Source organism: Daphnia carinata, chromosome 5, assembly GCF_022539665.2.
Source record: "Daphnia carinata strain CSIRO-1 chromosome 5, CSIRO_AGI_Dcar_HiC_V3, whole genome shotgun sequence".
Taxonomy (NCBI): Eukaryota; Metazoa; Arthropoda; class Branchiopoda; order Diplostraca; family Daphniidae; genus Daphnia; species Daphnia carinata.
The window spans coordinates 7,796,271-7,809,400 of NC_081335.1; the positions used below are offsets into that span (position 1 = coordinate 7,796,271).

At 39.4% G+C, this 13,130-nt stretch overlaps 4 protein-coding genes across 5 annotated transcripts; 1 reads left to right on the forward strand and 3 right to left on the reverse strand.

Annotated features, from left to right (window-relative positions):
- Positions 1-470: 470 nt before the first annotated feature.
- LOC130702828 (musculin-like) lies at positions 471-2,805 on the reverse strand. Of its 2 annotated transcripts, none has more exons than XM_057524441.1 (4): positions 2,690-2,805; positions 2,397-2,517; positions 2,041-2,258; positions 471-918 (listed from the first exon to the last, which is right to left on the reverse strand). In XM_057524441.1, the coding sequence occupies exons 2-4, from the start codon at positions 2,515-2,517 to the stop codon at positions 622-624; spliced, it is 636 nt and encodes a 211-aa protein (XP_057380424.1). In that variant the 5' UTR covers positions 2,690-2,805; the 3' UTR covers positions 471-621. The 2 variants fall into 2 exon arrangements, with proteins under 2 accessions (XP_057380424.1, XP_059351257.1); XM_059495274.1 differs by having other exon boundaries at positions 2,385-2,517.
- Positions 2,806-5,399: 2,594 nt separating this feature from the next.
- LOC130702822 (trimethylguanosine synthase-like) lies at positions 5,400-7,551 on the reverse strand. The gene is made up of 7 exons (XM_057524435.1): positions 7,432-7,551; positions 6,681-7,362; positions 6,334-6,526; positions 6,142-6,273; positions 5,913-6,064; positions 5,686-5,826; positions 5,400-5,610 (listed from the first exon to the last, which is right to left on the reverse strand). Exons 1-7 carry the CDS (start codon positions 7,530-7,532, stop codon positions 5,497-5,499), a joined length of 1,515 nt encoding a protein of 504 aa, XP_057380418.1. The 5' UTR covers positions 7,533-7,551; the 3' UTR covers positions 5,400-5,496.
- Positions 7,552-8,620: 1,069 nt separating this feature from the next.
- Positions 8,621-10,978, reverse strand: LOC130703081 (CAP-Gly domain-containing linker protein 1-like). Its single transcript, XM_057524698.1, has one exon. It carries the CDS (start codon positions 10,976-10,978, stop codon positions 8,621-8,623), a length of 2,358 nt encoding a protein of 785 aa, XP_057380681.1.
- Positions 10,979-11,679: 701 nt separating this feature from the next.
- On the forward strand, positions 11,680-13,089 carry LOC130702826 (rRNA-processing protein UTP23 homolog). The gene is made up of 4 exons (XM_057524439.2): positions 11,680-11,952; positions 12,024-12,150; positions 12,489-12,638; positions 12,736-13,089. The coding sequence occupies exons 1-4, from the start codon at positions 11,736-11,738 to the stop codon at positions 13,022-13,024; spliced, it is 783 nt and encodes a 260-aa protein (XP_057380422.1). The 5' UTR covers positions 11,680-11,735; the 3' UTR covers positions 13,025-13,089.
- Positions 13,090-13,130: the final 41 nt, after the last annotated feature.

Sequence of the window (13,130 nt, forward strand, 5' to 3'; positions counted from 1 at the left end):
TTTTTTTTTTTACTAGCTAAAATGCTACTTCATTACACATTATTTTCAGCTACACCACATTATATCTTTGAATTCAATTGCGATTTGATATTTAAGTTTCAGCGTGCAATTTTCAGCTTCTAAATTTGCCGATTAAACTGTTTTCTTACGAACACTTCTGCTTGCAGTAGGGCCTAGGCCTAACTATAGGCTATACGTGGACAGGGTACAAACTTAACGTAATTTTCGTCCTCGCTTAGGCTAACGTCGAGCTTCATTTTACAGGGTATGAACTATTACCGTTAGACAATTAGCCGTGTAGTTGAAATGAAAAACGAACCTATGCTAAGGATCAATCAACCAAATCAATTCAAACGGAAAATGATCAAGTCTGAATATAGCGAAGAATTTTCATCTTTTAAGAAAGTGGACGAGATTCTTTGTTTGGATATGACATTAGGTGCGGGTACGACAAGTTGCATGTTCTTTTATTTGAGTCATCGGTTAGCGGTAAATCTTGCGTTTTATTATAAATGAACATCTGTCCTACATCTAGGACGTGTGCACATGCCCATTAGAAATGTCATTACTTAAGGATAAAATCATCAGTTTTAAAGATGGAAACAATTTTTATAAATAAATCTATTGCAATTCAGCGAGGTGGCCGCAATAGTTAAGGCTCGCGGGGATATTTGAATAGTCGATTCGGTGCTGTTGTTGATGTATCTGGTAGCTTGATTCGACCACGGGGATCTCATCTCGGATATTGTTCTGATGATGCGAGGACTGCTGTAATTGATTTTGCAAATGGTGATCATCTTCAGCCATGCACTCGTGGAGGTTAAAGTGATCAACGCTTGAGGTGGGCGAATCAGACCCGCTATCTGACGAGGAATTTGTCTGACCGTTGCCGGACTTGTTGAACATGAATGGCCAACTCTGATCATTCAAAAAGTAAAAATGAAGGTGGATTGCAAAATACGGCTTAATTCAAATCAGTAGCTTATTAAACGGCTGACGATTGGTATGTTACGAAACACACGATTTTTGCGTGTGCCATTTCATCAAACCACCGCCTACAGGGACACTCATGTTGTTAATTAATGCAAAATAAGGGAATGGTAAAGTCAATCGCATTTCTTTGTCCAACGTTCAGATAGAAATTATGTTTATCAAATTCAAAAGAAAAAAGGTTTAGTGAGATTTTAAAGCTGATGGAATGCACCCCTTTCAGCTCGTTGGGGACAGAGGGTCATTTACTTCAAGTCCAGGTGGGAACAGTCTTTGCAATCTGTCTCAACAGTGTACGACTCCTCTACCAGCCTGTTCTAGATGTTAAAGACTTTTCAGCCTGTGCGCGCGTTCGTCTCCTTATAGGCTTGTTGAAAGTAAAGGAACATTAACGTCAACGGTGCCACGCGACGCCGATGCTCGAAGGAACCCAGCTGGGTTTACATTAAAGCTCAAACCGGATTTTTTTTTCCTTCTTCTTCTTTTCTGCCTTTATTTTACTTAATTTATTTTATTTTATTTTATTTTTTACAATTCTTGCTGCGGTTGTTGGATAATCGTCATTTCAGTCGTTCTGTTCCCTCATTTGTGCTTTTGGACGTGCTAATGACAGCGGAGTGAATGGACGTAAAACGAAACAATTGGGATTCAGGAGCTCTAATTTAAAAAATCTCAGAACAAATCTACTGGATGCATCAATAATTATAAAATGGAAATAAGTTGACCCCTGTTATGTATAAGTTAGACATAAAATTAGCCTATCTTTTGGAGATAAACAGATCGAGTGGTTTCTAAAATTGATTGCAGGGAATCTCACGTAGGGCCTAATGGAGACCATTTTTAGACATAAACAGATAACTAAAAATCCACGCATAGGCTTTTTTCTCGAAAGTTGCATGACCGAATCATCCCACTCTCGAGTTTAAGCGATCGAACTAGTGGACACATCATACGATCCACGTTCAAGACAACACGCAATTATCCAACGAAGCATTTTTCCACGGACTATATCACGAAAGCAAGCTAAAAAAGAAGAAACAAAAATTATACCATGGACACAACCGGATGAGAGGTAACGGGCGAAGTTCTTCCAGCAGTGCTACCTTCCACCAATACCGCTCGTAGGTGTCCGATATAAGTTGTAGCCAATCGTAGAGTATCAAGTTTAGATAGCTTTGTGTCGGCTGGAACCCAAGGTAAGGTCGTCTTTAAGCGACAGAAAGCTCGACTAAGCACACGCATCCGAGCACGTTCTCTTGCATTTGCCGCTGGATGGAAAGAAAAAAATTGCATTGCCTAAGTTAGTTAACCATTTATAGTAATAGGCCTAAACAGTATATTTTGATTTGGAATGTCGTTTCAATATGTTTCGAGGATAAGACGAATTCACGTACAACTGCTATTACCGTTTCGCTGTTGGGGCTTCTCTTTCGTGACAATCGACCTGTGATGAAGTTGTGAATATCCGCGACTCACGGACGACACCGTGACGCTTCCGCTGATCATGTCTTTCCGACGTCGTGGCATCTGTGAATAACACATTTGAAGTTAATTTTCCTTCAATCAAAAACTGATAGAACTTTTTTTTTTCGTTTATCCCAGGATTGACCATCTTTAAAACCAAAACCATGCAATCCATTTTCTATAGAAGCACAGAATGCAAAAAGCGAACACTTAGTTAAATGAAGGCTTTACTTACGTTTTATATAATACGCTCGGTTCAATTCAGACAGAACGGACAAACAGCAGAAACCGCAAGTGAATGTGACGCCAGCAGCCAACCACAAGAGAATAAGATCACTTGGCTACCGTGTTCATCTTTAAGACACAGAATTAGAATGCAGAGCTAGTCATTGCTTTCGGGTTACACTCGACTTAACGGCCGTAATCAGCCAAAGAGGGGTGGAGCTTTGCGTCTAGGCCACACCCGGCACAACTCGTACAAAGTATTTCCCGTGCGTCGCAATCGACCAATGGAATGCTACAATCTTAAGAGCCAGCTGAGGCACTTCAAACGCAACGACAACGTCAAGATACAGGGCCAGGAAAAACAGCGACCATGCTGTGCCTCTTTCCTGTTCACCCAAAACAACCGGACGGGCTGCCGCCTCCGCTTTCTGCTCGTACTATACATAAACATGACATTTATACAAAGGAAAAAAAAATAAAAGGAAAGTTTTAAAAAAAAAATGTTCTGTGTCAGTTTGGCGTACATCGATATGACTCTCGAACAAATTTAGAAATTTCGTAGAAGGCAATAGTTGCGATGAAATTAATTGATTAAATACCACACTTAAGTCTTCGTTGTTTTCCTGATAGCGTGTTTTGTACGTACAGTTAAACATGTGTGGTTTTTTTTGTTAAGTTGTTAAAATGTTGGATGACATCGGAAGTGCTCGAAGTGCCGAAAGCAAGCGTGGGAAATAATATAGGCATGAGCGCTTTATCTATAATTGAAGCTGATTTGCCGAATAAAGTTTTACGACTTTTCCAACGGCGGCATCTTCTTTGAGATCGAATGCCATTTAAAGAGGCTGTTGAGAGTTTGTTGAGTTTTCCGCCACAATGCCAAGGCGTGCCTCGATCGTTTGTTTGTTGTTGTTTCGTTGGACCGAATTTTACCATGTACCCAGCTGAAATATCAACACCCCTCGTCAAACGCTGGTAAACGCTTCCGCTCTACAAACTAGAGCTTCAAATTATGGCCAGCCTTATTGTTCATACTGGGACAGACAAAATCTTATTCGGACGTCGTCCCATACAAAATCTAAATCTAATCAATCAGTTTTTTCCGATGGGAATTCGGATCGTTAAACAGACAAGCCACTTTCCGCCGAGTCCATCAAACGATTTCTGCGTAGGAAAAAAAAACATTCTAAAAAATTAAATTGCAATTCTAATTTTTGATATTACCACTTAAGTCCTTTCAAGTATTTCGTGATGGCAGAAAATAGTTTAGAAGGCATTTACTCTATATCAATACTGTTTGAAAGAGTTAGTAAAAAAATATTTGATTTTTATTACATATAGTGCTAGACGGTTAGTTGAATGCACGGGACTGTAGGCCAAGAAGAGTTAACATTGGATGGACGTTCTAAGTGAATAAGTGTATATATTCATGCTGACAATTATGGTTTAGTCGTGGCCTTAACTTGAATGGCTGTAAAAACCATTGAAAGGCTAGCCTTGCGTGTGCTCCAAGTCCTTTGGTTTCCAATATTGAGCGTTTCGTCAACTAGCCAGAGTTCATGGCCTGTCATCGGACCACTTTGCAACCTAAGCCCAACCCCCCTCTCCCCTCTCCTCAATAGTAATTCAGTCACTCATCAGTCTCCTCCGCGGTAGATCAATCCTGCCGATTGTTGAATTTGCTCTCAGAGCGTCGACGGTGGGTACAATCGTAATGCTGTTTTTAAGCAATTTTTGCAAAGAAATTCATAATATGCATAATGTAAAAGAGGGACGAAAAGCCATACTACGTACAAAATATATTTTTAAAATTTTAAGAAAAATTTTTGCTTTGATCAAAAGAGAGAAAAGGGGGTAGTGAGTGAACTGTTTAACCCCAGTCGGCACATGACACAGAACCCTAGTGATGGGGTTGACCCGCTGCCCCAACTAGTCGTACAAGACTCGTGTGAATTCTACGCGAAGACAGCCTTAGTCATGATGGTGCTTGCATGGGGTGTTAGGAATATCGAATATCCGAAATCCGAACTTTGGGACTGAACTTCTTGGAGACGATTCTGAATGGCTGTTTTGGCCCATCCTCTATACTCTGTTACGGTAGTTCTTTATGCAGTACGTTGCGGAATATACGCGGACTTCATCAGCTCTCCTTCGTAGGTCAAAAAGGTTCACTGCCACATATTTTGTATTTCGAACACCTTATTCTTTACCGCTGTTCTTTTATGTCGTTTTTTTTTCGTTTTTGCAGAAACTGGTGAAAGAATGAATAGTACTCGTTGCTCTGGCTGTCCTGTACATGCGTTACGTTGTGTACGTGAAAAAGGAGTAGCTTTATGGTCACGGCTTTAAAAACAGTAAAAGACTTAAATTTGTACAATCATTTTGAGTTAAACATGAATGAATGAATAGTCCTACATTGGCTTTCGAAAGCTCCTTATATCTTTGTTCATTAAAGTACTGTATTATGCAAAAAGTTTGCATTGGCGAGAGGAGCATATGATGCGAAAAATTTGATTTCATTTGCACAATCAACTCGTTGCATTAACTGTTAGTTGGAAATATTATTCCTATTCAATTCCAACAAACTGCGAAAAGGTGAACAATGCAGCGTTAACTGTGCAATTAAATTGCAAATAGCTGAAAATCGAGTACACGGTTATAATAACGTGACGACAGAATCACCTGTTTTCTATTATTAGATGTTTGCGGGTGTTTCGTCAAACGTGTACAGTCTGGTGTATTCGGAGGTGACTCTCGATATCGACAATGATTCACAAAACGAACATATTTCAAGGTACGCGGCTTATTCGTTTTCCGTTACTCGGAATCACGAATCAATTCTCCATAATAAGCGGTAATTGTTTTGACTTTATTGTTTAATATGTTTTGCTCAATTTCAGCTTTGCCGTCGCTAGCGGCAAGTTCAATAACCTGTAAACATAACCATTATTGTCAGGCGATTTAGCGACAACCAGAAGGAAATTGTTTGGGACAACAAATTTTTACTTGATCAACGTTGGTATTTCTGGGAAGAAAATAAGCCAGGTTAGGTGAAATTTTTCGTGCTGCTTTAAAAATTTCAAATCCGTTTGGCTGCATGTCTTCAAGATTGAATTGTGGCGCTTCGAGATATTTTGGCCCTCCCCACTAATGATAATAAGAGCTAGGCACTAGTGGCTGGAATAATATATGCGTACAACTAGTTATAGAAACATAACATGGTTTTAAGTTACCGGAGGCGAGAGAAAGACTACGTCAGCCTTCAAACTAGGGGCCAACTGGAAGAAGTCTCCGACAATGAATTCAATGCGATCAGCTACTCCATATACAGAAGCGTTATGGCGAGCTAGCTCTATTTTTACAGGATCAATATCTATGGCGATGACTGTTCAAAGTGTTTACGAATGAAATCAGTGAATTTCTTTGGTCATGTTAACAACAAAGTTATGTATAATGAAATACCTCTTTCACACTTGAACGCAAACTGAATTGAATTTCCACCAGCTCCGCAAAAGGCATCAACAATTAAATCACAGCGGCATCTTTCAGCAATGTGACGAGCAATTCGTTCTGGTGTGACTGAAAACCACGAATCTAGAGAAAGACAAAGTAAGTTCAATGATTGCATATGGTATAATATTAACATTTTGGCACCATAATCTAGTTTTATGCCCTGATCAAATCTTGAAAACAGTCTGTAGCGTTGAGCCCAGTATTTCATCAACTCTTTGTTTTCTTGTACTTCTGGCAAACATGTAGTCTGTTGGGTTTCTTCAACTTCCTCTTTCTTATCATCAGTCTTCAAATAGCATGCAAGTTGTTCAGCAGCCATTTTACTGTGGTATAACTAAATAATTTTACAAGGTAATTTTTAAGCATGCAATCTGCAGACAGCTTCTGAAGATTTAAAACTTTTTCAGCACTTTTCAAAGTTATCCTGTCCGTTATTTATGAAAATGTGCAATGTAGAATATAACAGAGTGGCAGAAAAGTAAAAATACCTTCTTATTCTTGCTTTTCTTCTTTTTCTTTTTCTTCATAGCCAATACTTTACAACTACTAATATTCGAGCCTGTTTTGTTCATGTTGCTTGAGAGTCCCAAACCAACCAAAAAATCTTGGGTTTTTTCTAAAATTCCCTTTTCAGAGTGATTCACATCAATGACATCAGAAGACAACAATGAGACCTCCATTTCCATGTTTGTTTGAACAGTAAGGTTTTCAAAATCAAGAACTGCAGCAGAAACCTCGTCTGCTAAGGATTCCTCATTTACTTCAAAATTGCATTGTTCATTGGCAACATCAGCAACTTTGTTTAATAGCTCCTGTTCAATCCACCACTGTGAGAACCAATTTTGATAGTATAGGTATTGTTCCAGCTGATGTTCTTCCCACAATTTCGTCCATTCATGATTTGTTGATTCTGAAAATTCCTTATCCTGGGTGCTGTCTGGGCAATTTTCACTGTTTTCTTCCTGAACCGTTTCACTTGTGGTATCAATGTAATTTTTGTATTTTTCAATCCAGCTTTCAAGAACCAGTTTGTTGCCCTGTTCTCCCCAGTATTCAATCCAATCACTTTCTAAGGTGCTCAGATTCACTTTGTCAGTGACATTTACAGATGCCACTACTGTACTATTATCTAAACAATGGTCCAATCCCTGGACAAGTAATTGTGTATCACTAAAAAAAAGAAGTAAACATTGCTTATTAATAATATCCAAAAGCACCAATAACTATTAATTTGCTTACTTTAAAAATGACTGCGTAAAATTACACCAAACCTCTGCCGGTGGATTCTTAAACACGAAGTTAAAAATACAAATAGATTTCCACGATTTTTGTTCATTCATCCTTTTTACGACCCTAAAACGTTCAAAACCCAACTCACAACCACGGACCCCGGTAAATCGTGTGAGCGTACCGTATACCGGTACATCGTGGAAAAGATTGTGGAATGGCTTCGCCAACACTAAAGCGGAGGAGCTTAACAGCGTAGAACTGGAATGGACGTATTTTCTCGTGAACGAAGAGGGGGGCTTTTCTTCTTGTTTTATAATACATTACAGCTTTCGTGCTGGACAGCTAGTAATTAGCGTCTTACGGCACCAATAATTATCAGTTGAAAACATTTATTTATCATTTGGGGGAACGGGAACGCCGTGTCCTTCCGTGTGTACTGAAAAAAAGAGGGCGGTGTTACACACTCCAATTTGACAGATCCCTCTGCTTCATTCTTTTAGACTTTTACCAGCTGATAATTGTTGGGGTGCTAGCGTAGTTAATATTAATCACTATTGCCTTCCTATCACGGGTGGCTATAAGCCTTTATATAATGAAGATAAACGTAAATGGCTCTCTTTTTCATCGAAATTTTTGTCCCATATTTTTTGTTGCGCTCTAATAAAAGTCGCGGGTCGTCCCACCACCCTTTTGAAAAAGGGGTGGTTTAACTGAACCATTTCCAGTTAAATTTTACTTCTCATCCGCCTTATGTCTGTATGGCCACTATATACATAGCCTACAGGTCGTTTGTGTATGTAAATAATGCCTCTGTTTGGTAAGTAAGTAACACTTTTCTCAATATTTTATTTAAAACATGTATTTGCACCAGGTGTTGTATTATAATGGAACATGTTTGTCGGAAATATTGTTTTTAAAGCAAGAAAGATGTAGGGTTTTAAATGTCATAGTAAGAGTCATGGCGCCAACACTTATCGGCCTACAGTCGAACAGCTACAAATAGAAGGAAACGTGGAGGAGGAGGGGGGGGGAGAGTTGTAAGCACTTTTAGCGAACATGATTAAAGAATTGTGGGTAAGCCGGGAAATATTTTTAGTAAATTTAAATGCATTACTGCAAAAGAAGAAAAGGCGAGTTACGGGGTCATCTGCAGTTCCGAGAGTCAAGCATTGCTGCTGAAAAAGTTACTCATGTTCGCTTATTCTGTTTGGGCTGGGTTATCATGGAAGAGCATTTTTGCTTTGGACTTCAGGTTATTGGCTTTTTCGGCCATCAAGGACCCTGTATGCTCCAACAGCTCTCTCCAAGTTTTTGGAGGGATTCTGGTTAAAAAACCATGTTTTAATAACCACTCCTCTAAAGTTTCGTTCTTTCCTACGGGTTCCTCCTTCCCTACAAAGGTGTCAGGACCTGAAGCTTCGTCCTTGGCGTGCTTAACTGCTACTTGCAATGCACTGACTGCTTCAGTCAGAGCTGCAACCTGTTCGTTTGAAAGGAATTCAGCCTCTTGGTTGCGTTTCAACGACAACTCCTCCATTTCCTTTAATTTTTGCTCCGCCAATATCAACGCCGCTTCATTAGCGTGCTTCGTAGCTGTTAGCTCCATAATCTCTTTGTCTGTGCTTTGTCTTATTTCCATAAGCTGACGTTGTGCTTCTTCGGCATCCAACTTCAATTGCTTTTCTCCTTCTTCATAAAGAGCCTTTTGGTTGGCAAGCGCATCGGACATTTCTGTCCTTAATGCTTCTGCGTCCTGTGTGGCTTTTCCTAACACGTCTTCCAGCTCTTGCTGTTTCTTGTATGCCAATTTTAATGCTGCTTGACCATCTTCCATCGAAGATTTTAGCTCCATTATCTCTTTGGAAGAAGTTTCTTTCAATTGCTTAAGCTCATACTTTGCTTCAGTCAGAGCTGCGGCCTGTTCGTTTGCCATGGATTCAGCCTCTGGATTGCGTTTCAATGACAACTCTTCCATTTCCTTCAATTTTTTCTCTGCCGATATCAACGCCGCTTCATTAGCTTGCTTCGTAGCTGTTAGCTCCATAATCTCTTTGTCTGTGCTTTGCCTTATTTCCAAGAGTTGACGCTGGGCTTCTTCGGCAAGTAACTTCAGTTGCTTTTCTTGTTCTTCATAAAGAGCCTTTTGGTTGGCAAGCGCATCGGACATTTCTGTCCTTAATGCTTCTGCGTCTTGTGTGGCTTTTCCCAACATGCTTTCCAGTTCTTGCTGTTTTATGGATGCCAATTTTAATGCTGCTTGATCATCTTCCATCGAAGATTTTAGCTCCGTTATCTCTTTGGATGAAGTCGCTTTCAATTGCTTGAGCTCATACTTTGCTTCAGTCAAAGCTGCGGCTTGTTCGTTTGCCAAAGTTTCAGCCTCTTGGTTGCGTTTCAACGACAACTCCTCCATTTCCTTCAATTTTTGCTCTGCCGATATCAACGCCGCTTCGTTAGCTTGCTTCGTAGCTGTTAGCTCCATAGTCTCTTTGTCGGTGCTTTGCCTTATTTCCAAGAGCTGACGCTGGGCTACTTCGGCAACCAACTTCAGTTGCTTTTCTCGTTCTTCATAGAGAGCCTTTTCGTTGGCAAGCGTATCGGACATTTCTGTCCTTAATGCTTCTGCGTCCTGTGTGGCTTTTTCTAACATGTTTTCCAGCTCTTGTTGTTTCTTGTATGCCAATGTTAATGCTACTTGATCATCTTCCATCGTGGATTTTAGCTCTGTTATCTCTCTGGAGGTAGTCTCTTTCAACTGCTGGAGCTCAAACTGTGTTTCTTCAGCCACGGATTCAAGTAATTTGCGAGACATTTGATCGGCATGCAAGATCTCTGTTCTTAATGCTTCGGAGTCCTGTGTGGCTTTTCCTATCGAAGATTTTAGCTCGGTTATCTCTTTGGACGAAGTCTCGTTCAACTGCTTGAGCTCACGCTTTTCTTCTTCAGCAATGGATTCAAGTAATTTGCGAAACTTTTCATCGGCGTGCAAGATCTCTGTTCTTAATGTTTCGGCGTCCTGTGTGGCTTTGCGCAACATGTTTTCGAGTTTTTCTTCTCTGTTGTTTGACAATTTCAACGCCGCTTGAACACGTTCATTAAAACTTTTCAATTCGATAATCTCTCTGGTGAATGTCTCTTTTAATTTCTGATTATCGGTTGCGTGTTTCTGGGCGGCAGACAGAAGGGTTGATTTACACGTGTGAACCTCTTGCATTAACGCGGATTTCTCAACGTCGAATGCGGCTTCCAGTTGTAGGAGCTTGTTTTCGCTATTTTCTAGCAGCTCTTGCAAAAGTTTTATCCGTTTGGATTCAGTTGTCATCGAATTAGCCTGCGGTTCACTTGTTATGTTGTCCAGGTTGTCCTGTGAATGGTTTACACCAGGTAAGAAGCCTGATGCTGGCTTTATTTCTGGTTCGATTTTTCTAGGTGCTGGTGAAGTTTCTGGATGTGATGACAGTGTATCCAAAATGAAATTTAACACCAATTTTAAGCCGAGTAAGAGAAACAGTCCAACGAAAACAACCAAAACAGTGTCGAGAAAAAACCCTTCCATTTTGAAATTCCTGTGTGTACTGCTATATCGACAGTTAGATCAATTCTGTCGTTTATATGTTCGACGTCGTCCTTCCTGCCATTTCCACGTCCTCGAAATCCTTTGTTTTCTTAATTGCGAATAACAGAAAGCCAAATGCATAATCCTATCTGTACATCAAGGCACTTCAACATTTAAAAAATGTAGTTCAATATAAAAAGTTAACGTAATAATCCTATAAACTATTTATTGTGCCCATAGTAGTACCTGGGATTACATAGCGGGCCAAAGTACAATACCTAACAATGAGTTATCTAATTATTAAATAAAGTTTAATTGCAAACAAGTTAAAACCAATAATTTAAAAAATGCCGTTAATTTATAACATCTTTCAGAAAATTCGAAATTTAAAGAAAAATATAAATGGATGGCTACTACACAACTACCTAAATTTTTAATAAAAGTAGTTTTCGTGTTAAAATGTTCTCAGAGCCATTGAGTTCAGAGCCATTGAGTTCTGCCGTTATCCCCTAGAGGATGTACTTTTCCATCTCCGTTCAAAAGTGAAAATATATTGTAGTACAATATTTTATTAAACTGATATGAATCTGAGATTGGAAATGAAAAAAATTAATATGCTTAAATCTTTTTAAGGTCTACACAAAAGTTTAAATTACTAGAAATTCATCACATGTTGCAGCAGACGACGTGACGACAGTCCTATTGGAAGTAATTTACTACAGGAACACACGATCGTGCACTTTATTTGGTTTTTACCATGAAGATCACGCAGAAACGGAAAGTCAACCGTTACATGAGCTTCTTCCGTAACAACTATGGATTTCACGTACCTTATCAGGTGTTAATTGATGGTACTTTTTGTTTGGCAGCCCTTGAGGGGCAGGTAAGAGTTGGTGAACAACTCTCCAAGTACTTTCAAAGTGAACTAAAATTGTTAACCACACAGTGTGTTATTCTTGAAATGGAAAAAATAGGTAAATAATTGTCTATAGAAGCAACTGTCTGCTATCAATGTATTTTATTCTATGTATTCTGTGTATTGTAGGCCCGTCAATAAATGGTGCATTAAGTATCTGCAAGCAATTTGCTGTTCATAAATGTGGACATGAAAAAAAACCTGTTCTTGCATCAAAATGTCTCGAGTCCATGATTGCGGACAACAATCCCAATAGGTCAACATTTATCATTCAAGTGGTTCTTTTATGTACAGTTCTTGCAATGTTGCTTTCATCGAATTTGCTCTTTGAAACTTCTGTACATGAGCCACAAAAATCAAAAACCACAGAAAAGGAAATATTTTTATGCACCGACCAGTCACAGAAGTGATAAAAAAGTCTTCCATGTCAACTCTCTTCTAGTCTTTCGTTTGTTATTCTTTTCTCAATGTTGATGTCATCCACAACAGCTTTTTTCAACAATATCTAGTGTAGTTCACAAATGGAAATTTGCTTTGCTATTCATATATTTCCTTTCACATTTTTTCCTAATTGTGAACATTTTAACCACACAGGTATATTATTGCAACACAAGATCCAAGTTTGAGGGAAGTTGCGAGGGCTGTTCCCGGGACACCAGTTCTTTACCTACATATTCGCTCTCCTACACTTGAAAAACCATCACAGCAAAGCACCGAGTTGGCTGGAGCCACTATCAAATCAAGGTGATACGCAAAAAAAAGTGTAAAAAAAAAATTTCCGAGTGAAACAGCCATTATTTTAAGAGCATAGGAATAATTTTTTTTTTCTGCGTTTTCCCAGTATTCATGACCAGGGCTGTACTATGGAACGATTGCGTCAACTAAAAAAACAGGAACTCGGCAGTCAAACTGGGGAAGAAAAACGGTTCAAAAGAAGGAAAGCAAAAGGACCAAACCCTTTATCCTGCAAGAAGAAGAAGAAGAAAATTGGCACTCGAGAACCGTCACAGAAAGCCTTGACATCTTCGGTTCAAGCGCAGCGCCCAAAGAGGCGGAAGCGTGTCAAAATAGCCGAACACATTCGTCAAGAGTTGGCAGCTCGTTTAAATGTACCAAGGACCACAGATTAATTGTTTATTGACGTGAATCGAAACTAGGTCTTCTGGCTAATACAATCTTCTCGTCCGTTTCATGACTACGATGTAAAAAATCGCCGTGCATTCGTTTTACACAAGA